Raw genomic sequence first — 26,517 nt, 5'->3', positions numbered from 1 at the left:
TTTTGTTTCGCCATGGTATTTTTGACAGGTAAGCATAGTTTCAGAAGCATAAAGAACACAAAGATTTCTTTAGTTCAGACACTCTGAACAGCTCCTGTAGCAGTGAAAGAAGTACAACAAGCTCTAATTGCACTTTTATTGAGTTTGCTGACATCTATGTATAGCAAGAAAGGACTCATCACAGCTAGACAGTTCCTGTCTTCATTATCTCTGTGCTCAGATTCTAAAAGTTTTTATAGCCAGGACTGCTAATCACAGATCAGTTAGTTATGGATAAGAGAATTCCAGCAAAACAGTCACGCTTTGAATCATTAGCCATGTACAGTCTGATATAGGGAATCTCTAGTGAGGTGAGAAATGTTAAATGCTTGGACATCAGCCCTGTACTGCTGGATTGTACTGAATGGGCGTCCTAAACTTTCATAGCTCTCTATAGCCCACCCTTCCAAAGCTATAATTTAATCTGCATCCTGTCTCATTCATGCTGCCATTTTGTTTTCTGTGCTACTATGCCAGCTATCCAAAGGGAAAAATTAATTAAAAAAAAAAAACTACTACTTCAGATAAGTAATAATTGATGGAGTGTTTAATTATAATACTTTAAAATGCTCGGGTGTCTACAGAATTCAGTTTTTTTGTTATTTTTCTACTGTAGAAAACTGAGTGATAATAAGGGAAGTGTGTTTAAGGTGATATGGGTAAGAGTACTTGTATTAACCAGCATAAGCATAGTTACTTTCTCCCATTCTGTATACCATATATTCTCTCTAGCATCCAGCTTTCAGTTTTCAATCAGTTCCCAGTCCTCTTTCTATGAAGTAGAAGGTACCAGCTGTGCAAGACTTAAAAGCAGTGGCCGAAGCTAGTCCTCATTGGCCAGTGAGTGATAACTAAAGCACGAGCTCAGCTCTGATGCTGTGCTTGATTCTCATTGGCTAGAGCCAGTGTTGAATGTGTTGATGCTTCTTGTTGCAAGGGAGATTCTCTATATAAATAACATATAACACATTCTCTTTTAACCTCCCTACCTCGAAACATGTTGGGGGAACCTTTGTTCCTACAATCCAGAAATGCTATTTAAAACCTGTCTTTTTTTCTCAAGGCCTCTGAAACCTCTATCTTTTTGTCAAGCTCAGAGTAAGCCAAAGTTATTACAGCTGTTTTTATGGGAAGGTGAAAACCTTCCACCATTAAAAATAGGAATCGCTCAGTATTTTCACCCAGCCACTTTCTGATTTACTAGAAGATGGAAAAATAGTTTTGAAATTCAAAGTGAGACCACTGGCAGATTTGGAGGGAGTAATTAAATGCCATATGTTGGCACCAACACATTGAAAAGTTGTTAATTAATTCAAGCAGTCCCAAATCCAGGTGTGACTTTGACAGATTATATACCAGGGTGTTAGCACAGACTTACAGTTAGGAATGTTTTAAAATGAAGAGTTTCTAACCCCTACCTGGAAGAAGTTGCCCTTTTACTCAAAACATTAACCCTTTCCCCATTATACCATGGGAAGAACTTTTTTATTGATCTCTGGTCTGGAAGGCCTTTGGTTCTATTGCTGTTTGTCTGGGGGGGGGGGTTGTTTTATTTTTTGTTTGTTTGTTTTTTGGGTTTGGGGTTTTTTGTTGTTTGTTGTTTTTTGTTTGTTTTTGTTTGGGGGGTTTGTCTTGGTTTGGTTTGGTTTTGGTTTTTGGAAGGAGGAAGCCCATCTGTACAGCACTTCAGGTGTAAAAGTTCCATCCCCACTCAATTCATTGTTATCCTTGGGGAAAGTGCTTTTACCCTAAAGAGAAGGGAGCTTACTTTTTGTTTTTTATTCGTCTAAGGCACCTCCCAGACTACTCCGTTTAGGGTAGATTGAGTTAAACAATCTACATTCTTACTGATTAAAGATTAGATATGAGCCTCACACAGAGAAAAGAAATTAACATTTTTACTAGCATATGGATGTCTCCTCCCCGTTTTTTTTCTTTTTTAGCTAATGGTATTTTAAAGAAGAATTGCTTTCCTTCTTAATATCTGGCTGAGTTAATTTTTAGTGGCACCCAGGAAGTCAGGATTTCCTCTTAAATGATTTCCATTTTCAGAGTACTTATCTTGAGGGAGGGGCTATATTTAACTTACTCAGGATCTGCATGTATAATTTACTGTAGTACCACCCTGGAACTCAAAATGTACAAATTGTTTTAGCTAAACGCTGTAATTCCAAGTTTACCAGTGAAAATAAAAACCAAACAAAAGTTTTAAAATTTGCTTCTATCTTAAAAAACTAAAAGCAATATTCTTCATGGTAAGAAATATGACAGGATTTTTTTATTCTCATACCACTGCCAGCCATAGTTTAATAGGCATAGGAGTCCTGAACAGAAAATAGTAAGAATTCGTGACTAGTAGTCTTTTCCTTCCTTCTCCATCCATTATCCCATGCCTCATCAAGGGGGTGCCATATTCTCACAGGGCTTGCTGTCCACAGACCTCTGTATTCAGGGGCAAGCCCACAGATAGCCTGTACCCAGCTAGGGAGACTATAAAGGCTCCTTGTCAAGAGAATTGGGATCACTGAAGCTTGATGCCCTGGACCACTAGGCGTTTGCCAATTCATGGTAAATCACTGGCATTTCATTTGTTCCAAAACTATAAAAGGAACAATACTTGAAATTTTTTATCCAAATAAGTAGCCTATCCAGTGACCTTTAAATCTGTCACTGTACTTAGTCATTGAGCCCATTCTCTCTGATCATAAGATTTTTTTTCCTTCTTCAGATATACCACTGTGTTCCTGACTTTGTCCCATAAATGTTAAGTGCCTTGTTTTCCCTACTCCAACTCCAAGTCTCTCCAGAGTCTGCTTTATTTCTCGTTTTCTCGTAGGGAGACATGAAAAGAGCTCTAGACCTTCTCTGAGTTGTCTTAGAAAGTACCCTGGGTGTAGAGAGGGGGACTCTGCACACTGCTCTAGCACCCTCCATCACAGTGCTTCAGTTAACCAAAGCACGTAGTGTGGTTGCCTTCTCTGCAGTGCTAAGGAAAGAGAAAGGAAAGGAAGCGAAAGAGTAGCTGAAAAACATTAGATGATTATCAGGATCACATTTCAAGTTAAGGACAACAATAAAACAGAGAGTGAAGTCTCTTAGTCACGACCATCCCTCCTCCTTTTAAGCCTCATCTACTTCCTCTCGCTGGGAAGAAACACTAAAGAAACCAGAACTCTGGGCGGGGGTACGAAAGTGGGTTCAAGTCCACATTAGACCTCTTATTTCCTGAAAGACCCTAGGGAAGTTGCCTCCCCTCTTTATGGACTCGGAAATCAGTTTTACAAATGGATGAAATTAGTCTACCAGGGATCCTGAGTTCAATTCCCAGCAACCATATGGTGGCTCACAACTGTCTATAATGAGATAATGAGATCTGGTGTCCTCTTCTGACCTGCAGGCAGAACACTGTATACGTAATAAAATAAATAAATATTTTTTTAAAAAAAGAAATTTTAAATTAAAGTGAGAGCACTAAAAATCTGTTTCTCATCAGCTGGGTGTGGTGGTGCATGCCTTTAAACCCAGGTAGGGGCTGTCAGATATGATTCTCAAGGAACAACAACTTTTTTCTGTAAAACCGACTTCTGCTACAAGTGTCACCAGCCTGGCTAGTTAGAAGCTAAATCAATTGTTCTTGGTGTCAGAACAGATGGGGTGAGCAGGAGGAAGAGGGCAGGTGCAGGTGTGCAGTCAGCTTTAGGACTGCATTCATTCTCACATGACCAAGCCTGGTTTGATTTGGGAATGAAGCATGGATTACAGGGGGAAAAAAGAAAGATGACATGGCCTTTCTTCATTATTTTTATCTTTTAGCTGTGGAAGACCGAAAATTGTTCATAGGAATGGTTTCGAAGAAATGTAATGAGAATGATATCAGAGTGATGTTTTCTCCATTTGGCCAGATAGAAGAATGCCGGATTCTCCGGGGACCCGACGGGCTGAGTCGAGGTGAATGTGCTTTCTGTAAAGTCTTTCTCCTTAAGTGCTAATTGGAACTCTGTGTCACAGTCAAGGGAGATGTAGGCATCACATGTAGCGGGGGGGTTAGCTTGCAATACATCCCAGGTGATCAAGTTATCCAACCTGAACTTTCCTCTGTAACCAAAATGATCATCTCTTACTTTTTCAGGTGAAAAGGTCTGAGTGCCATATTAGATCAGGTCCCATGGAACACTGGAAGGCTGCCCTAGCTCTATACCCCCTTTTCATCCTCAAATTGAGCAGATTTGGGAGACAAGGAGGAAAGGTGGGGGATGAAAATGGATACTCGGCCATACTTTTCTTTTTTTTGTCTGTTTGCATGAGTGAGCGTTGAAGATGTGATCCTCATGTAGCTATACAACCTAGAGAGAGTGTCGGTACTCGTGCAGTGGACAGTACCTCAGAAACCGTACCTGTCCTGCCCTGCACCCCTCAAGCATCTCTAGTCCCCTGTCCAGTCCTGTGACGGATAAAAGGCCTTGACCTTTAGAAAACTATAGACTCTTCTTTTCCCACAATAGAAGCAAAGGCTGTGGCTTAAAGCCATGAGGATCAGTGGGGATCACTGTGGCTTTCCATACCTGCCTCCCCGTTACCAGGACCTCACACCCCCCTCCTTAAAGTACAAGAAGGTTTACAGTATGTATTAACAGTTGTCTGCCTGCATTTTTCCAAGTCACTCCAAAGAGGAAGTGTATATGTCAAGTGTTTTTCAGTTTGTAGAGAAATCTTCATTTTGCAGTGCAGTTTCCACAGAGTTAATAAAGAACCTTGCTCGGTCTCAAGCTCTAGTTCTAGGCCAGCTCTGGTACCCAAACCATACATTGAAAGAAATAGCCAGGCCTTAAGTGTCAAAGTGGTAATTTTCACCTGTCTCACCATTCTTACCTAATTTCAAAACCATGAGAGGAACTTTTTTGGCTTTTTTTTTTTATCTTAGACATAAAGATTCAAAACTAGAATTAAAACCAGAACAAAAGTTTCACCCACATCTGCCTCCAGAATTCCCAGATGGAGGCTGTCAAGAGAACCCGGAGGAGCAGAATGTCACCAACTTTTGATTCCTGTGTTTTCCTCTGAAGTTGATTTAAAGGGGGAGGGGGAGGAGAGCACTGTGCAAAACACAGTTCATTCATCCTGTCAGTTCTGAAATACTTGTTATTTAACCCTCACTTAAAGGCTGGATCTCTAACAGCTGCAGAAGATACTGAGCGTGACCCTTAAATAACAGACTTAGCACCTGAGACAAGAAGTGCAGAGAGCATGGAGAGGACAAAAAAGAAAGGGAGGGTGGGAAGGCCTTTAAAGTAAGCAGAGTGACGTTTATAGTCACTGAGTCATTCTAGCTCCCTGTCCCAGAATTTGTGACCTTAGTTTATTTTCCTATCTCTGTCTTTTTGTTTCCCCATTCCTAGATGACAGCCAGCACTGAAGTGTGTCTGTCCTGCTTCTCTTGCAGGGCAATATTAATAACCAGTTACTAGCTGCTCCCACACTTAACTGTCTTGATGGGTGCTAGAGACAGTGAGTGTGAAGCTGAGTGCTGGCTTCCTGCCTCCCTAGGCTTGGCTTAGGCAGCTATAAAGTGCCATGCTGGGGAGATGACCACATACGGTTATCTTCAGGTGTCATTAGTTTTCACGGGAAAGAGCAGACCACCCACGAGTTATTAGGAGAAGTTAGCTGATTTGATCTGCTGTTGGGTTGATTAACCAACATATGACCCAGAAGCAGCCTTTTCCTACAGTAAGTTATGGGTGCCTCCTCAATATGTTATGCAAACGGTGGACTCAATGTAAAGAAGACAGTACCACCCCCACATTTAAACAGAAAAGTAATTTCTGGTGAACTGGTGAGAATTCCCTATTGGAAACAAGAAAATAGTCATTCATAACCATTTGTTTTGAAATACGAAGATGCACAGGGGTACATTTTCCTTGGTAGGATGGAGGGACCCCTGGCTTCAGGGACCAGCTCCAAATCACTCACTGTATTTGATTAAAAAAAATTCTTTTTCATGCTACTATTTTGTTCTCATTGAAGAATTTCAGTTTTCAATAAACTATTAATAAATGTCTCACATTAGTGACACTTCAAATGAAAGATACTCAGTGTCGGTTGCTAGCTCAGCTGTTGAAAAATAACAATAAACAAAAAGTGAAATAAAAGCTTGGCTGCTCTGAAATGTACTCTTAGTAGAAAATCAGAACATAAGGCTAAGATGGTAGCACACGACTTTAATCCCAGCCTTGGGAGGCAGAGACAGGTGGATCTCTGTGAGCTGGAGGCCAACATGGTCTACTGAGTTCAGGACAACCAGGGCTACACAGAGAAACAAACAAACAAAAACCCAAAATCAGAATATAAATGTTGAGAAAGTTGTTAAGTTAGACGGTTTAATGATGATAAATGAAGGTGCAGTTGAATGGTTGGCCACTTACCTTTTTTCTGGGTTTACACAGTTCAGCTATAAATACGAAGACAGTTAGTCAAGCAGGCCTCTCCCAACCCCCAGCTCTTCCTCTGCCACATCAGCCAGTTGACTTCCTCTGTAACAGGCACTCTGCTGACACCCCTCAGAGATGCTGACTCAGAACGCTACTCAGCAGCACAGAGGCCTAAAAGCTGCCAGCACTCACAGCTGTACCTATCAAGCCCTAAATACGATTTCAGTTACTGTCATTATCTTGGTGGGGGGCCCTCACTATCACCAATCCATGTCCCAGGACAGACACTCTCAGAAAACGGTTGAAGGTGTCTACATGCAAAGTACCTAGCACTTGCCAGGCATACAAAACTACTTAGCAAATATTTTGTCTCGTCCATGTAAAGGGCAAAGTGCCCAAATCTAAGGCCTTTCCCCCACTGGGTACAGTCATTCATTCTGCTGACTCTCCTGTTTCCCAAAGCATGTGCCTCATCACTTTGAAACAGTTTCATATCAATAGTTACACCATTCTGCAAGGACAGCTGCAGCTCCTGCACGGCTCTCCAGGAGAAAACAAGGAGGCCACCATAACCCATCTGTGACATTTCCAATGAGACATTTGCTCTCAAAAGCATAGCTTGAGGATTCCCAACCAAACATACATATTTAACAGTGTCACTTTAGGATGTTGCGCTTCTAAGTTAAACATGTTCTCACTGATCCATACAGTCAAAAAGGTTACGGAGATCTAACCTATGGGATTTTCTGCACAATGACAAATGAGTATCTGTAACTTCTCGTCAGTAAAAAAAAGCTCATTTTGTTTTTCTTCCCCACAAACTGTAGTCAAATCTTCACTACCATTTAAGGTAACTTTCATTCTGCTTGTTTAAGACTTTTCCAGCTGTGCTCCAGCATTCCCCTGCCTAAGCCTTTGACAAATGAGTGTTTTCAAGGAATAGCACAGACTGGGCTTAGCACTTAAATCCTTGTTTGTTCCTTGTCTGTATTCAAGCAGTATATTAAGATAAGGCTTTTGATCACAGTTTAGTCCTGTCCACTCAGTACCTAGATAGTATTCATTGACGTGGACACTTTCATCACGTTCTTTGAAATACTGACTACATTTTGTTCAAAATAGTCTTCCAGCCCCATCTAAGCAATGAGGCTTTGTCACCTGCTAAGTGGGTCCTAGTCTGTACCCAAATTCAGAAGCCATAAATGAATGATTGTGTCAAAGCCAGTTCTCCATATGCTAACCCAACATTATCTATGATATTAGATTACTAATGCATGTGCCCAAGTATTATGCCGTACTGTGTGTTTGGTCATTCCTGCCACTGTTAAAAAGATACAGCAAGAATTAGCTGTATTAATATCTTTGTTAGTTGATGATGAATTTATAAGTAAGTTTTCCCTAGTTTGAAGTCTCCTTCATGCTGCACAATAACTTTAAATCATGTTTCTCCTCTGTGAGATATAATAGGCCACTGTGCCTTTTTGAAAGAGAGCTGGTATCATTCATTCTTTTCTTTTAAAAGTATTTCTAACTTTGGGGTTTCTTTTAGTTTTGTTTTTGTTTTCTCAGTGTGGAGCAAGAATTTGTCTAGCTCTATAAAATTCTCTTAGTAATTGAGATAAGAGGTAGAACACCTGAGTTAAGACGCCCTTTCACTGGGCAGTGGTGGTACACACCTTTATTACCAGCACAGGGAGGTAGAGGCAGGTGGATCTCTGAGTTCAAGGCCAGCCTGGTCTATAGGGAAAATTCCAGGACAGCCAGGGCTACAAAGAGAAACCCAATCTCAGAGAAGAAGGGAATGGGGGGAAGATGCCCTTTCTATTGAAATGGCAAGTATAGTAGAGATATTCCCAGCACCCCACCCTCTGTGACAGTGTTTGAGCTTCCTTAGACCCTGTCTGTATGAGGAAATCACTTTGTGAAACCTTTTCCCAGTCAATCATCTATCTGTCTTAGCAGCAAGAAGGCAGGCGCACTGAAAAATTCCATCCCTCATTCCTATTAGTAATCTCTGACATTCTGAAAAGTGGAAACAATTGCTAGCTAAACTATAGGTTAGCCACAAAAGGATTTTTTTTCTCTTATATGTATTTGGCAGTTTTAAGACAGTGATGTGTATATATGCTACTATATCCACGCCAAAGAGGAAATAAATGTGGTATCATTTTAATACTTGTATCTTTATTTCCTCCAATCTAAGTTCTCCAGCACTGAGGTCCATTACCAGAGATACTAGTTTCCAAGATACTGCATTTAGGTTTCCTAAATAGTCATAGACCGATAGTACACAGTCAGAGGCCCTGTCCTGTAAAGACTCAGTGCCACTGAAAGCAGAAGGATGGACCAGTTAGGACCTAAGATACTTCTGCCCAGTAGAAAGCCTCTGGTCCAGCTGTAGAAAAAGCAGTGACCAGTTTTAATAGTAGAGCTCTTATGACCCTGTGCTGATGAAGAGCCACATAGAACTACCACAAGCTCCCCTAAGACACAAAAGTTAACAAGCTTTACTATCCCAAACAACAGTTGACTCCTCAGCTGCTTAGCTTCATCCAGAGTTGCACAGAGAGTGAAATTTTTCCCCATGTATTCCCACTTTATAAATGACTCAGTAATTTTTTTTTCTTCTGAGTAATTGAGCACAGCACACAGTTAAAGAGCTTGAGAGAAGCCCCTCAGGAGACAGCTTTGCTCTTCCCCTTCACCACTGCCAGCAGAGTAAAAAGGTTAAAGAGGTCATCACACTTGTCAGATCATTTTTTGAATGGGTTAGCATTGTAAAATGAAGTATTGTTTGGTTTTTTAATTGTAGGCTTCTTAAAGGAGAGGGCAATGATTCGGGTTGATAGAGATTTTATTGTGCCTGTAATTGCTTTATCTTTTTCATGTTACTTATGTGAAACTGTGATAAATGAATAAGCTGTGCCTTATTGATTCTTATTGACATTTTACATGTTTCTAATACATTTTTAACCTCCATTTGGAAACTGTCAACTTGACATACATTCATTAAATAATATGAGCAAATGAAGTTAATATAATAGTTTTCATGACCATTAAAGCAGAATTGGTCCATGCTTCGTATGCTTTCAAACATACTGCTGCTACATGATTTGCTTTGGCCTCCATTGTAGTCTCAAGGCAATAAGTGGAAAAATTAAAATCTTAAGTATTATTTCCTCTGTAATTTCAGTGATGATCATATTTTGAAGAGATAGTACTTTAAAACATCTGGTAAATTTAAGACTATACTTTCATATCTTAGCATCAATACGGAATCCAGTGGAGACATTGTCATCCCTCTCACACGCTATTAGATACATGGTCTACTGGTCTTTAAGAAGGCCATTGCTTCTCTGGATGACAAAAGCTACAGTCATGTCTAGGTACATGCAGCATCTTTAAATAGTAGGCTTTGTCAGCTGCTCTGTCAGAGAACTGCAGGCAACAGCTCAGTACTTATGCGAGCTGGACTTCTTGCCTGCTTTTTAAGACCTGCTCAGCCATCAGGGGGAATATGGGATACCCATCCTGTGTATGGGGAACTTTTGTATATTAACGTGTTGCAGAAAGTACGCACTTAGTTCCTTTCATGACTGGATGTCATTGTGCATTGGAGATAGTGGACAGGCACTGCTTTCTCTTAGTGCTGTCTGATTAAAAGGCACTGCAGCAGAATACTGCTGTATTGATTGACTTGGTATTCTCACCAGGTCCCCAATGCAGGACAAAGGAAGAAAATGTATTTATGACTCACAAATTGATTTACATAAACCAAACAATCTGTTGGTTGTTTGAATATAGAATGTTGTTCTACTTTGTTTATTGGCCACAGGGGCAACAATCTCATACTGCTGATGCCAGAATTCTGCTTTCATGCCTTTGCTCTGAAATGACAATAAGCTCCAGCCTCTCAGTGTTTAGATCTGCTTCATTTGGAAATCTTTTAAGTAGTAATAATAATGTTTTGAGGAAATTGAGTGGAACACTAAATTATTCGCTGATACCTAAGTTCAAACTGTGCAAGCTAAAGAAGCTGAAAATCAATGCTCTTTTAAAGTCATTAGAGATCATAAATGAAATAAGTCTGTATTGCTCTAGCTGAGCTTTTAGTGTGCTGTGGTATTATTATAAAATCAGCCTAAATCTGCATTAATTTCACAGCCTTTTTCTCTAAGAAGCCCAAGGGTATATGATGAATAAAATGTAAATTTCACAAGGCAGTGTTTTTATTAGTGCAGTGGGCGATGAGCCATGTAGTTAGACTGGTGACCTGCATGGTGACCAGGGCTGCCATCAGAAGCAGGAAATAGCGCTAGAGATGCTAGCAGTTTTATATCACTAGATAAAATAAACACAGAAAACTTTATAGGTCTTATAGTAGATGTTCAGAGAAATGTACATTGTCTTGTGTGTGTTAAAGTTTAGTTCAAATCTCTGATTCCTTTCAGAAAGTTACAACTTCAAAAGTCATGAAAATTTTGTACAGACAAAACAGTTTTTGTAATTTATTTCATATGCACTGTTGAATTTGCTCAGAGTAATAGTCTGCTTTGTCAATAATTAGTAATTACTACTTTGTAATGGATTTGGTTTATTTGTTAACATTTGAATAGCATCAGTTTATGTTTATATATGTTTTGAACTATCCAAGATGAGTTAGATATATTTATTTGTTAATATTTTGAGCTCCTGAAAATTATTTGCTAATTTACCCCTGGTTTGATGAATTCTTTATTTGCTTCTTAAAATTCAGTGATAAATTTTGAAATACAAAGTCCTGGTGTATGCATGCTCTCAGTGCAGAGATCATCAGCCAAGAAGACGATAGAAAGTTGCCCACTTTTAACTCTGAAAATGCAAATTACCTCTTGCTACTTTCAAACCTTGTGGCTAAAAATAGTACGCAACATGCTCCCTAGTTCCCTTAAAAAAAAAAAAAAAATAATAATAATAATAATAAGCTAATGAATAAATTGTTCTGCTTTGATCAGATTAGCAATTCAGCACTGTGAATAAAAAGAAAAATAAGATAAAAACCAAAGAAAGAAGCTGTTTATTTTTATGTACTACTGAGAACAGTGTCGTCTTGTGGCAGTTCTCGTAGACTGTGTTGGTTTAACAAGCGTCCAACCCTTTTGTCTTGTTGTTTTTTGTCTTTCCTGCTCCCTGTCCCCTTGTTTCCCACAGGCTGTGCGTTTGTCACATTTTCTACAAGGGCAATGGCACAGAATGCAATCAAAGCCATGCATCAGTCTCAGACCATGGAGGTACTGTATCATCTGCCCTTTCTTTGTTTTCTTTGTGCAAATGATGGGGAATGGTAAAGCAATTCTCTCCTGTGTGGATTGTTCACATGACAATCACAGATTTTAACTTTCACCATTTCGCTTTTCATTCACTCATATTCATCCCCCCTCTTTTTCTCTCTGCGTGTCCCTTCTCACTTCCATTCCCTCTTCTCTCTTTCCACTTACATTTTTCCCCTAATGACTTGAAATGTACTTCAGTGAAACCTTCCACTTGCCCCACAGCTGTCTTCTGAGCCTTTTATTGGAGTCCTGAGATATGAGGCACTTGAAGCAAAGTGTCATTCTGAACCTAGAGGATTGAATAAGGACCCCACAGCAGGGTTGGTGTGTACTAAGCTAAACAACCCCCACTTCAGATCACCTGATTAAAGGTGTAACAAATCACCTGATTAAAGGTCTTAATATCGTCAAACAATTGTTTTTTTCATCTCAGGAATTAAGAAGAAAGTTAGTAATTCTATTTAACAATGAAATGATAATTTTTAGTCTCCTGAAAAATTAGATTGGTCCTTTTAATTAAAAGTGAACAACAAAGAAATATGCGTGCTCAAATCCAATCTCCTAAGAGGTTGTGACTTGAGGAACAAGAGAATCAGCAATGTGAAATGTGCCACAGGTGGAGAGGCACGGCTCTCTGTGCTCAGTCTGTGATTTGGGATGTAATCTTTCAGAATTTTGCACAAGAACATTCCAGAAGTGACATGCCATCATTTACTCTGTACTGTGTGATAGGATCATCTACAGTGCATGTGCTGCTGTGTCATGTACACTGTGTCTGTATGTGGGTGATTCTCTCAGGTGGTGGCCTTGTGCTGTTACAGAAAGCTGTCTTTTCCTATTTGAACAAAAATATTTTCAGTTTTATTTAATGTGCAAAAAAATGGTAATTGTTTGAGCTTCTTTTTTTAAATCCCCTTTTGATTGAGGTTTTATTTTTTGTTTTTATTTGTTTGTTTTTGTTTTTGCAATGCTGCATCTTCCAAAGCATGCTGGGAGCTAAGTGATCATTCTGCGTCATGTTTTATGGGAAAGTTCTTTTTATTAACTCAGAAGGTGGGTGGAAAGGGTGGAAGGAGTGTGCATGGCATTGTCATTAAGTGTTTACTGTACTTTTTTGAGTTGTGACATCAGCATTGCAAAGCCTATTGTCTTTTTTAAACATTCATTTTGACTTTGATATTCCTAACATATATAATTAATGTGTTTTCCTTGCAGTGCAATGCATTTTTAAGACAATCCCACCCCCCCTACCTGAAGGCAAGCTCAGGTGAAATCAAACATGGTAGAAAATAATAAGCAGGATTCCAGTCGTGTCTACCTTGCAGTCACATTCCTTGTATTTTGGGTTCTTTTTCCTTTGCTCGTGAGCTGCTCAAGATTTGTGGATTTCCAGCTATTTCCCAGCTTAGATGTTAAAGTAATCATGCTATTAAAAGAAAAGGGGGGGGAGTCCTCATATGTACATATTTATATATATGCATTTAGCTATTTTAATTTCCTCTAATTGAGGAATTTATACCAAAATTGATCTCTCCTTAGATAAGGTTTTTCAAGTTCTTTTGACATTTAAAAGTGCTGCTATCCCCAAATGAGTTCATAGAGAATGCTGATATGCTTCGAATCTTTCATTCCACTGCAGAAGAGCTCAAGATAGAAGGCAGAACGAGACATGAGCCAAAGCACAATGAGGCTTTCATGCAGAAAAACACTGTATAAGGCTGGCTCAGGTTTATTCTTCAAATCGCTTTTGTGGTTCCATCATAGTTGGTATACTCCTTTTTAAAACTGGATGCCCATGCTTAAACAAAGGACCCTCAGTTTGATTTACAGTTTTGACCTCTAAACAAAGTATTACATGGCATGCAGTTCTACTATAATCATAACACTACAGTTGTTTGCTTGAGTTTTAACTAATTACACTATTTTCAGGACCTTGGTACACACCTTTAAGCAAAACATTAACTTAAAATGATGTGACTGTTCAAATGTTGGTTTCTAAAACACACACAGCATTAATTTCCCATTTTTTTCTACACAATTCCTGCTTTTCTGTTATGACTTAAACAGGTCACTATTAAAGCTACAGTTGTTTACCTGGTGTTATACTTTTATGCCTTTTCTCACATTTAAGAGCAAGAAATCAATAAATGTACTAATAGGAGAAGGTGGAAGATGCTGTTGCTCGTCAAGGAACACGCTTGATGTAGCAATACAACTTTCTCCGTGCAAAACTTCTCCGTGTTAGTTTTGTCTTTAGAATATTTTGCTCTAAGAAGTGAAGCAGTAAAGTACTGAAATATGAAGCAGATAAAGAAAAATTAATACCAATGAAAAGTAGTAAGCTTTTAATAGTGGAAATGCTACTATTATGTAATTTATTACCATTTTACAGTCTGCCCCGTGACTCTGCCTACCAGAGTTATAGGCTGATAGATTAAAGCTTCACACTGAAATGGTTATCTCACATTTCTTACTTTCTTAAATAACAGACTTGATAGCCTAATGTGATTCATAGCTAAATTCCTAGTAACTACCCAAAGTGATGAAGAAAAGCATGCAGGCTTGTCTTTTAGAAGACAGAGAGATGGCCAAATGGGAAGGGAAGGGAAGGGCTCATTTCAACAGTTTATCTTTTGTGAGAGGATTCTGTTATCACATAATAAGATTTAATTTAATCTCTTGGATAGAAAGACATTTTTTTTAAAAAGTCTCAGCAAAATGTAACAGAATGGTTATGGAATGTGCTCCATGTCCCATATCAAGGACTGAAGGCTTGGGAGGGACGGTACTTTTGAGCGGAGTTCTTACCAAGTAGCAGGTATTCCAAAGGTGCTTGAGATAGGGCCATCCTGTTTGAAGTTGTAGGCTAATATTTTCCCAAAGATGATATCTAACTCAAAAATTAGTTTATTTTATTATATGACCTTTGACCATTTCTTTCTCACTCCTTACCTTTTAAAGGAAATTAAAACTGAATGGGGCTTGTAGAACAGTGAGATTAACTGAGAAAAGGAACCATGTAGAATCCTTCTCCTACCATTTCAGATACATCACTCTGACTACATAGAATGTGCTTCTGAATTTTTTGTTTTGCTCTGGGGGCTTTGGGTAGGTCAGAAGTGACATGGAAGGAGGAAAAGAGACCTTTCTGAGAACATGTGAATAATTACTTTGATCAGTGACTATATTTTTTTTATATCTTTGTCCTTCATCCATGTTTCTAAAATGAAACTCACTTTTATTGTGTGAAAATTATTTTCACTTTTCCAGTGTTCAGAAATACATAACTGAAAATCAGTGAATGGTGAAAAAAAAGTGAGATATTTTTATTCCAATTGTGATTTTTGTCCGCTTATCCTGTAACGTTATATGGAAATGGCAGACACACAAAGACAAGGCTATCTTTAAGTCAAGCAAGCCATGAAATTTAATTAAAGATAATGTCTTTGTCTTGAAGGAAGTCCTGGAAAGTTGAAGACACATGAAGAGAGGAGAGGCAGTGAAATAAAACAAAAAAGCAGGTGGCTTCACCAACAGATCCCTTTAAAGAAACCAGTGACAGTATAATGGAGTTTTCTATTGATACCTTTCAGAGAAGAAGGAATATCAAACCATTTAAAACCATTCCAGACCATTCCATGTGCTCCAAGATAGTTGAGAAAGATGAATCCAGTGATGACTGACTATCCAAAAAGGGATTCAATCAGGCTGTAACATCCTCTTCACTTTCCAATGTGTCTGACCACAGGGCTGCTCTTCACCTATCGTGGTGAAGTTTGCTGACACACAGAAGGACAAAGAGCAAAGACGCCTCCAGCAGCAACTTGCACAGCAGATGCAACAGCTCAACACTGCCACTTGGGGGAACCTGACAGGGCTGGGTGGACTTACCCCACAGTACCTGGCGGTAAGTGCTGGAGAATATGGGTCTCTAGGTGGCGTCCGTGAGGAGCAGAGCAGAGCTCCGAAACTGTCAAAAGCTGCCTTTAAGTATGCCAAAATTCTACTTTCCATGTATTTTGAGTCCCAAAAATTATGAAATCAGCATTAGGGCAGGTTTTTATTAATTAAATTGATTAGCATAAGAATGTGCCTAATTTAACTTTGTAGAAACAGTTGGCAGCTGATTAAAACCCAATACACTAGACTTCTAGACAGTGTTTTCAGGCACAGTAAAAGCCTATGCAAAGTGGGTACCCTAGTAAGGGGAACAAGGACTGTCTCTGACATGAACTCAGTGCCCTTACCTAAATCACACAGCTGGATGTGTCTATGGGCCTTCAGCTAACTTTAAGTTTTCAGCCTTTGTCACTACCACTGCCACCCTCTGCCCAGCAGAGTCCCCATGTAAAAAAAAACAAGGCTGTTCAAAAAAGAATAAGGGAAGGAAGCATTCTTTTCCTGCCTTCATCTGAGCCAGTAAAGACTGACTATGCTTACTGTCATTTTGTGGCTATTTATCCTTAAAAATACCATGGATATTCTTGCCACATGTCTTGCTTAAATCTACATGTGTACTGCCATGTTTTTTTTTTCCTAGTCTGTTGCCTGGTAATATTATTTCCAAAAAAGAATAAAGTAGAATATAACCTATACCCTAAAACTGTTCTGTTCCTCCTCCTTTCTTTTCCAGAAGTAATAATTACTCTAATTCTTTTTTCACCTTTTTAAAAATATATTTGAGATGATAATTGGGACATTCCTCCCTTCCCTCTCATCCCTCCAAAACTTCCCATAGACCTTCCTCTTTTTCAAATTCATAACCTCTTTATTACTGTTTTTTTTTTTTTGTGTGTGTGTGTGTGTGTATGTATAGGCATATACATATATAGTCCTAAATAGAATGGGTTTTGTTCACATAATGCTACCTGCATGTATGTTCTCAGGGCTGATTGTTTGACACTAGTCAATCAATTGGTCTACTTTTCCCCAGGGAGGACCACCTTTCCCTCTCACAGCTCTCTTTACCTGCCTCTAGTTTTCTATGTAGGGTTGAGGCCTTGTGAGTTTTTCTGCATCTGGTTTGGCACGTCTGTTGTTGTCCTCCTTGTTCAGCTCATAATTGGGCAGATTTTATGGATGTAGCTAGACAACCCTGTAACTATACCTTTGTATTTGAGCTATACATTCATTAAAAAGGTTGGGTTTGTTTTCTGTTTGTGTTGGTTGGTTTTGTTTTTGAGACAGGATTTCTCTATGTAGCCTTGGCTGGCCTGGACTTGCTTCGTTAGGCAGGCCTTGTACTCACAAAGACTGCCCGCTCCTGTCTCCCTAAGTGCTGGGATTACAGATGTGCACTACCATGCCCGGCTCACTAAAAGGGGTTTTAAATGTTTAAAAAAAAAAGTTGTTTGTTTGTTTTCACAAATTTGTTGTTGAGGTCGTCATAGACCATCAGCTTAACTGTGTGTACCAAAATTTTTATTCAAGGTTAACATCATGCTTGCCTTTTCATACTTTCTATAAGTCCAGTTTCTTGTTCTATCATTTCTGAAAGCCAAGACATAGGTACCTGTCTTAATATTATGGCACGAAATCTCTGATATGTGCTCCTGTTACCCCCTCTGAAAATTCTTTTCATAATCTAAAAGAGAATAAAACTTAACCCCATCTATAGAATTGACTTTGCATAAGATGTGAGTAGGTTTTCTCATATCCTGATGTCAGTGTATTCTTAGCCATGCTTCTCCTCTCTTGTCACTTGAAAATCTTCTGGTCTGAAAGGGCTTTTGGCCCTTAAAGCCCTCTCTACCTCTGTGTTAAACCACAAATCAAGTGTGCAGTTATTGGTGAGTGTATCTTAACTTTGTAAATAGTCTGCTTACCTCAGCAGGTATTACTAATTCCTTAAAATACCTTTAAAGCTAATTTTACAACTTTAATTAAAATAACAACAGCATATACTTTTAAACACAAATACATGAGACAAAAGATCAAACTAAAATAAGATTTTTATGTATTAAAATGGATAATCCCCAGGTTTTCTCACCTCCCTGTTTTCCTGTGTGAGTTTGAGAACAGGCTTGTATGTACATAACTGTATGTTTCCCCATATATCGACTTTATCTTTAAGAACGTGTCTTAAGATAGTACCTACATTAGCCTACAGTCCAGCTAAGGTGGACAAGAACATTTCAGAACTGGAACCATGTGTCTTTATACCTTGTGACACCCACAGATTCTACACAGCAGACAGTGGGGTTTTGAAAGTAGAACGTGAAGAATTTTACAGGCATATTAATTAATATCTTTTTGTAAAGATTTTGACATATCCAAAATACACAGATTCAGTGTATACCAGATAATTCCAGATTTTGACAAATACTTTCTCTTTTTTCCTGCTAGTAAAGACCATCTTAAGAATAGCTGGCCCCTTACTTGGCCATGTGGCTGTGGCTGTGACTGTAAATAGACATTCTTAGGTCTGAGGTCATTATAATTCTTAACATTGTTCTGAGTCCATAAATACATGTGTTTCTGATGAAGGTTAAAGAAAACTGACTCTGGGCATGGATGGCATGCTTACAAGGCCCTACCTCTAGCTGAGGAGCTATTAGAAGTTGGTGGCTGTTGGTGAAAGCACGCCATTTTTTTTCATTGTTATGTGGCCCCTGATAGGTTGCCTATGCTCCATGGAAGGTCCCATACCCATTCACCATGTGTGTATGGGTAACTAAGTGGGCTCAGTGGGATATAAAAAGAGAAGACGTGAAATCTAAAGGGGCATATGTAAAAGGAGGAAAATGATCAAGGTATATTGTAGTCGGGTATGAAATTCTCAAAGAATAAATATTTTTAAATGTCATTTAATAAAGAAGAAAGGGAAAACTGAGCTGGGAAGAAAAGTAGAAGAGAGAAGAAAATGGATGTTGATTGACAGAGATGAGTTATAGTAACTACCAGACTGCAGAGACTTATAATTAGTCATGCTTTGTTGGTTTCAAAAGACTTAGCACCTGGTTGTTAAAAAGAGTAAATTGATTAATTGTTTTAAGGCAGCAGTGTTAGTGAGTTTCCCTAGTGTCTGTGTTTCTTAATGGAGATTAGACATTAATATGGATTTACACCTCCAACTCTGGGGACCTTCAGCCTGTCAACAGGGAGTGGCAGCCAACTATGTAATCGTAAAGGAAACTAAATTTGTATCCAATTTCAGGAGGAGTTGTCTTGACTCCACACTGTTCTAACTGAATTCTTGTGTTCTTTGCAGCTTCTGCAGCAGGCCACCTCCTCCAGCAACCTGGGTGCATTCAGTGGCATTCAGCAAATGGCTGGTAAGTCATGAAACATGACATTCCTTCTGACCTTGCTATTTTCTGAATTGTTGGTTGTTTCAAAGAATAAAAGAACAGAGAGAAAGAGTAAATAGCAATACAGGATAAATTAGCTTTTTGTGTCTTGGGTATTAAAATTGGAATCAGCTGCTCTGAAATGTTTTTCTTGCATTTGCATTTCATGTTCACAGTTCACCTTGCAGAACAATTGTGAGAGGAGCTGTAAATTTCAGCAGAATATATTCTTTAGTTATTTGTGGGATTTTTTTTTTTAATGGGTGGTAACTGGGAGGTTTCCAGCAATGTTTCTATGTCTAAGGGCAGCTGAAATGATTAACATCTCTAAATTTTTTTAATAATAGGTGATCAATAAAAATGTTCTTACCTCTATAACAAAATCCAAGATCACCAGCATACATTTGATACAGTTTGTAGTCCCTTGATGATGACAATTAACACAGTTCCTTTCTTTTAAACTTTAGTGCCCAGTTAACAGAATAGTGCATCAGAAGCTTTTATGTAAAAGTATAATCTTTGTTCTCAGAAAAATCAAAGTGTGACTGTATTTGAAAAGCAGCTTATTGAAGGATTCCATTTCATAATGAGCTGTGCCATTAGCTGCTGCAACACGGTGATTAGCGAAAGGTCATTCCTACTGTGCCACCTTTCATGCTGACACCTACCCTAGCTCAGGAACAGGGAGGTAGTATGTGCAGGAAATCAGAATACAGGTGCCCATTAACCTGCCAGGAGGATTGTAGGAAGCTTTTTCCTTGTTTGATTCCAAAAGGGTAGGTGTGGGAAAGGCAAAGAAGAGATTGAGGGGGACATGTTAGAATAAAGCCATTTTTCTTTAATTAGGGATGCCCCTAATTAATTAAACAAAATCCACATGTGTAAAATAAAAATAAAAACCAGGTTTATGTATGTGTCCCTATAGAAACTCTTTTCCACTTACTTTTTTTCCAAATATATATATATAGTTGGTTTTTATGTTGTTGCTGTGTTGTTTTGATTTTGTTGTTGCTGTTGTTGTTTTTCATTCTAAAAGGTTTCTCCATATATTTTCTGTGAATAGCAGCCCAGTGGTCTGTTGTGGTCCACAGGATGAGGGCAATTCATTAGAGTGTATAGTTTAGTCAGATCTATTGTTAGCACTGTGGTACAGCTTTTAGATTATTAAAAAAAATCTAGATTATAAATTTATAAATAGTTAAACGATTGCATTATATTTAAGACAATGTGTTAGTAAGCTGGCCTTGGTGCCAAGAATCACACTGACTGACTAATGTGTTTATAATCTGTGATAGAATCTGGAAAGAAGTTAGTAGAATATTCAGACGAGTCTCTATGCTTTGAAAGAAAAAGAAAAAAAAAAACCCTCTCAGTTGCAAGCTGCTAAAATACATGCTGGCATTTGTCACATTTTGAGCAGGTGGGAGAATTGTTTTCCTTCTAGTAGCACAGACCCACCCAGATTCAAAATTAGGGGGTTTCCTGAGAGGTAGCCTCAGGCTGCCCTATCCCCAGAGCTGCATAATGCAAAAAAAAAGGTCATTTATTCCTGAGGCTGTTACCCAGCATGCCTTCCCAGGTGGACGGAGTGCCCTGCCATTTTTCATTAGGATGTGTGTGCCTCTGCCATCTCAGCTACAGGTCAAGATATTAGCATTTACATCTTCTGTGTGCTCATTTGAAAACTCAGGGTATCTAGGAGTCACCCTACAAGGTGTCATGGAGCAGGTGGCTAATTTAAAGACACTCTGAAAATGTTCTGGGGTCCCCAAAATATCCTTCTCTTGAACCTTCATCATGTTAAATTCACCACGTTAAGTCTACACACACTGTGAAATCAAATTCTGGACAGTCCATTGTGGGCCAGCATCTTGAATATTAAAGTATTAGAACATAGGTTTCACACCTTTTTGTATTGCTTTATAAAAGTACTTCTCACTTATATGAATAATCAAATCAACTCTAAGTGTTTAAAGCTTTATGGTTTGGGCTATTTTATTTTCTCCAGTAAAGTAATGGAATGTTTTATCCCAAAATAGGAGTTAACTTTGGTAGGGCTTACTCTTTGTACCTGTCGTTTACCTACCACGGCATTATGGGTGATCATGGTGGATGAGTGACATAGATTTCTTGCTGTTTTAACTGTTGTTCTGTTGTTGTGAAGACCCACCATGATCAAGCCAACATATAAAAGAAGCATTTAGTTAGTTGCAGACTTGCTTACATTTTCAGAGGGTTGGTCCATGATCATCATGGTGGGAAGCATGGTGGCAGGCAGGCATGGCATGGAAAAGGAGCTGACAGTGTACATCTGATCCATAAACTCTATGCAGATGTGAATGGGTCTGGCATGGGGTTTTGAAAACTGAAAGACCATCCCTGGTGACACACCTTCTCATCCTCCCTAAATAGTCCACCAGCTAGGAACCAGACATTCAAATATATGAGCCTATGTGAGCCATTCTCATTCCAGCCCCCACTCCATAACTCCTCCAGCTTCCATGAAGTTGCTCCTCCCTTACCAGAGTGTCTCTGAACACCTCAGACTCCTCAGTGCTCGAGGCCATGGTCGAGTCCTGGAGAGCAAGGCCTGGCCAATAGTGTATGGCGATACCTGATCTGTCCTCCTGTAAAGGTGCTAGCAACTATTTCTGCATAGAAATAGTGAAAATCAGCTTGTGAACTAATAGATATAAATTTGTATCTTGGATGCATTCCCAGTGCAGCCAGTTTTTTAATTATAAAACTTAGCTTTAGCTGAACACATAAACTGAAAATCACCATAAAAACCATTGTTATTACTTTCAAAAGTGCATTTCTGGGAGTTTGGAAATAGTTTGTCTAATATAAAACAAGTTACAGAGTACACTGATATTCTGACATAGTAAAAGTGAGAAAATATACAACTCATACTGCCAAAGAGTGTGAAACATTTTATAAAACAATACTGCTTAGTTACAAACAGCTTTCAAAGCATAATAGTCTTGCAGGAGACAGAGATTTAAAAATGGTTTATTTATATGAGCAAAACATTTCATTTGAAGAGAGAACAAAGGCAAAAAAAAAAAAAAAAAACAGAAAAAAAAATAAATTTTAGCTGACCTAAGTAATTGCATCAGTAAAATCTGATTCTTAGACCATAAACCCTATAGCTAGCTGCCTTTTTCTGTTAGTCGCAGAAATCACATACACCTCAACTGTTCCTGGGATAGTTAAAAAGCTATCCTTGTACCACCACCCCCTTGCTACTGCGAGTTAAGTTTGAAGTACTAGCTAATGCCTGCATCTCGGCACTTACACTAAGCCATACTAAATCCTGTGACGTCAGACTTCCCACCACCCCCTGAAGACCTATAGAAATGAGGAAACTCCTTTTGTGGTTCAGAGCATCTGGTGGCTTTCCTTTACTAACCCCATCAAGCTGCATGTGGTGGCCATGTCTCCTTCTGTACGTCTTCCCGCTCTCTTTCCTAATGAAGCTACTACAGGATTGTTTAAAAGAAGGCTATAGTGAGCTATACTTTATACTGTAGCCATACATCAACTATATGTTTTCTTCAAAAAATCTTAACCATTTTCCTTTGAAACTACAAATGTTTTTATGATTTCTATAAAAGGGAACCTGTACTAAATATTCAATTTTACAGCAGAAATGGATTTAGGAGCAAATCTTCATGAGCTAACCCCTTTTATGTATACATACTATGCTTTCTTGAAGGAAATTGATCTCATTTTCTTTTTGAAAACTTCTAACAGAAACATATTGATATTTTACTTTCCTTCATTATTTGTTCAGTGAATTTTTGAAATTTGAGAAGTATGGGATCTGCATCTGTCCCAAGAGCATGTATATGAAGTGAAGGCAAAAAGAACAAGAGCCAAGTATCCTTTTGGTCTTTTAACTTTCTCATGGCTACTGTGGCACCTTAGAAGACTATTTAATGAGATAATAAGAGTAACACTTCACATTTGCACTTAACCTAGATCCTTAGAATATCACACAACTTCAAGAGTATACCAAAGGCCAAAAAAAAAAAAAAAAAAAAAAAAAAAAAAAAATCACCTCTTTACCACATTGCAGTGGGAAAAACAGAAGTATGAAATAGTTAACTAAATTACATAGAGATCACAGCCAGAACCATTAAGTGGTGTGGTGTGGATTAGGACACAGACCTCTCAAATGGCACTTTATTAATATGAGCCTGTTACCATGCCATGTAACAGGTGACTTAGAAGAAGAGCTAACAAACTTAACCCATGTCATTAAGCTAGTGGGTATGAATCCATATTTCAAAAATTTTGGATCAGTAAATCTGATCCAAAACCTGTGCTGCCTGTCGCCATCCAGCTTATGAATCCGCACTGTGTCCCAGCCAAGTCAGGTATGTTGGCATAAACACAAGCTCCAGTGATGTGCCTACACAGATGGCCTAAGGGCAAATGACAAATCCCAGTTGAAGTAGAGACCAGCAGCTGCTAAAGAAGTAGCTGCTCAGAGCAGACAGGAAACTGCCTCGCTTCATTTGTTTCCAATTTATTAAGGCTGTGTAAGTCAAACAAAAGTATTTTTCTAGAACAAGTTCTTTTCTTTTCTTTCTTTTTTTTTTAAAGACAGTTTCTCACCCAGGCTACCCTCAAATTCATAAGTATATAACCCAAGAATGACCTTAAGTCTCAGTATCTGCTCTGATACCCTGCAGGGTGGAGTCTTTCAGAGGCCCTCTGTGGTAGGCTTCTGTCCTGTTCCCTATTTTCTCCCTCTTCCAATTTCCATCCCATTTGCCTTTCTGAATAAGGATTGAGCATCTTCCCCAGGGTCCTCCTTCATGCTTAGCTTCTTTAGGTGTACAGGTTTTAGTATGTTTATCCTGTATTATATGTCTAATCCCCACTGGTGAGTATATACCATGTGTGTCTTTCTGCTTCTGGGGTACCTCACTCAGGATGATCTTTTCTATCTAGTTCTCACCATTTGCCTGCAAATTTCATGATTTCCTAGTTTTTAATTGCTGAGTAGTATTCCATTGTATAAATGTACCACAATTTCTGTATCCATTCCTCAACTGAGGGACATCTGGCCAGCAGAGTATTAAAGTAGATGCTGAGACTCATAGCCAAACTTTAAGCAGAGTACAGGGAATCTTATGAAAAAAGGGGGAGATAGAAAGACCTGGAGGGGACAGGAGCTCCACAAGGAGAGCAACAGATCCAAAAAATCTGGGCCCAGGGGTCTTTTCTGAAACTGATACTCCAACCAAGGACCATGCATGGAAATAACCTAGAACCCCTGCACAGATGCCATGGCAGCTCAGTGCCAAGTTGGTTCCCTAGTAAGGGGAACAGGGGCTGTCTCTGATATGAACTCAGTGGCTGGCTCTTTGATCACCTCCCCCTGAGGGGGAAGCAGCCTTACTAGGCCACAGAGGAAGACAATGCAGTGGTCCTGATGAGACCTGATAGGCTAGGGTCAGATGGAAGGGGAGGAGGAACTCCCCTCTCAGTGGACTGGGAAAGGGACATAGGAGGAGAAGAGGGAGGGAAGTTGGGCTTGGGAGGGGACTAGGGAGAGCGCTACAGCTGGGATACAAAGTGAATTAATTGTAATAAATAAAAAATACATTAAGAAGAGAATGGCCTTGAACTCATGACCCTCCTGCCTCTTCCCTTCCAAGTGCACCACCACAGCTGTGATGCTGGGTGTGGAGCCTGGGGTTCTGCGCATGACAGGCAAATACTCCACCAACTGAACTATATCCTACCCCTAGAATCAGAAATCCATAATAAATCATAAAGATTTGAAGCTATCGATGAAGAGAAATTACCTACTGAGGAATAGAGTGGAACTGCTTCATTTTGAATCTGATTATAATGACTATAATTTCCTTCTAGAAGTCCACTCTAAATTCTGAAAGTAACAATTGTGAAACATTTGCGTAAAACAACAAAATACCTCTCCTTTTGTGAATTTAAAATCCAGTCTCTGAGAAGGTTCTCTGAGCCTGTCTTTCACAAGTGGAGAGGGCTTGCAAAAGCAGTGTCTGGGCAGTCTGAGAAGCTTCGGTTGGAGCAGCTCCCAGCATGAAGTGTGCTCATAGGCCTACAAAGACTCTGTGTTCTTCCCTGAGTCTCCAGCAGTCCACACCACAGACACTTCCTGTGAATGTGCTAATAGGCCTTATGAGAATGTTCTATAACCACCCATCTGTCACTTTTTAACAGACCTGATTGGCAAGCATTTGTAGCAACTGACATCTGTTCTCACTTATTGATATGCAGATTTATGGTAATTGCCATGAACAATAAGACACAAAATTACCTAAGGTGAACATTAAATTAAATTTTCATGCCCTTCTCCTTATAAATATTTTTTTAATCTTAAGTTTCAAGTAGGAATATTGTGCATCTGTTTCGTACATAATTTCTTCATTTTTGAGGATTTTTTTCTTAAATAGTGAATGAAAACTTGAATCTCCTTACTCCCAACTTGTTTCCTTTTGCCATCATCATAGTAACTCACTTTCAGATTTCCTAAAACTTAAGTGTTTTGCATGTCTAGTCACCAAATTGCCCTTAGTTTGAGAGGTATCCACTGAGCAGAAGTTAAATGTGGCCATTTTTCATCTCAGAAAAGCTGTTTGCCAAGCCAGAGCCAGCTTCCAAGAAGGGTGACAGGCGCCTTCCAGTCTGGTGCCCTTTCATGGTGAAAGAGAAAGTCTGAGTGGGGGTGGAAAGAAGGGCCTACTACAGGGACCCAGAGAAAAGGAAAGACAGGAGCGCTCCTCGCTGCAGGAAGAAGTGAAAGGAAGCAAAAGTGTGAATTCCACGTGCCTGGAAGCAGAGACTATGCAAGACTCCGGAGGAGCCCTAGCTGTTGACTTAGGCCCACCAAGAACAAGGCAGAGTCTCTAAAGAGAGGACAGAGTTTACATTCCCATCAGAAGAGCTGTGGGTGGGAAGCAGCTTCCAGCAGTGGGAAAAATCTGGTGAGCCTGGGAAGCAGAATGAGCCTGCCCCACCTGCTTCGTTACATGGAGCCATTACCTTTCTACAAACAGCTGGCCCTAAGGAAGAAGAGATAAAAAATCATATGTCTGAGTGAGAACACCCCAGCCAGGTACCTATTTGTGGTAGAAAGAGCACAAACCTGTCACCAGGGGTATGTGTTGTCAATGAAGAGTTGAGAAGCACCATGCCCAGTAAAAGTTTCCCAAGTTCCTTCTACTGCTCCTAGGATCATAACCATTATATAAATGACAGATGACCAGAAGAGGTGTCTGGTCTGTGTCAGATTGAGAAGAGGGAGAAGCACTGTTCTGTGTTGATCTGCTGTGCATCGCTGTTTAGCTGTGAGAACACAGCCAAAGCAAGATCAAGGCAAGCTCTTCTCAGGCTTCGGAGCTGTTCTGTGGCATTGCCTAGCTTCCACCTCTGTTGTGTTCTCTGTTTAGC

At 39.3% G+C, this 26,517-nt stretch overlaps 1 protein-coding gene across 8 annotated transcripts in view; it reads left to right on the top strand.

The window, feature by feature from the left end:
* Celf2 (CUGBP Elav-like family member 2) overlaps positions 1 to 26,517 on the top strand; it is an 837,937-nt gene that overhangs the window by 757,656 nt on the left and 53,764 nt on the right. For all 8 annotated transcript variants that reach the window (XM_055593762.1, XM_055593759.1, XM_055593755.1 and 5 more), the window contains 4 exons: positions 3,853 to 3,987; positions 11,658 to 11,737; positions 15,528 to 15,686; positions 18,990 to 19,053. In XM_055593762.1, coding sequence (XP_055449737.1) covers positions 3,853 to 3,987; positions 11,658 to 11,737; positions 15,528 to 15,686; positions 18,990 to 19,053 — 438 coding nt within the window. The remainder of the gene's footprint in view (positions 1 to 3,852; positions 3,988 to 11,657; positions 11,738 to 15,527; positions 15,687 to 18,989; positions 19,054 to 26,517) is intronic.

This window comes from Psammomys obesus, unplaced genomic scaffold (genome assembly GCF_907164565.1).
Source record: "Psammomys obesus unplaced genomic scaffold, mPsaObe1.curated_primary_1811, whole genome shotgun sequence".
NCBI lineage: Eukaryota > Metazoa > Chordata > Mammalia > Rodentia > Muridae > Psammomys > Psammomys obesus.
Note: the sequence above shows the minus strand (reverse complement) of the source record. Positions and strands in the feature narration are given on the sequence as shown.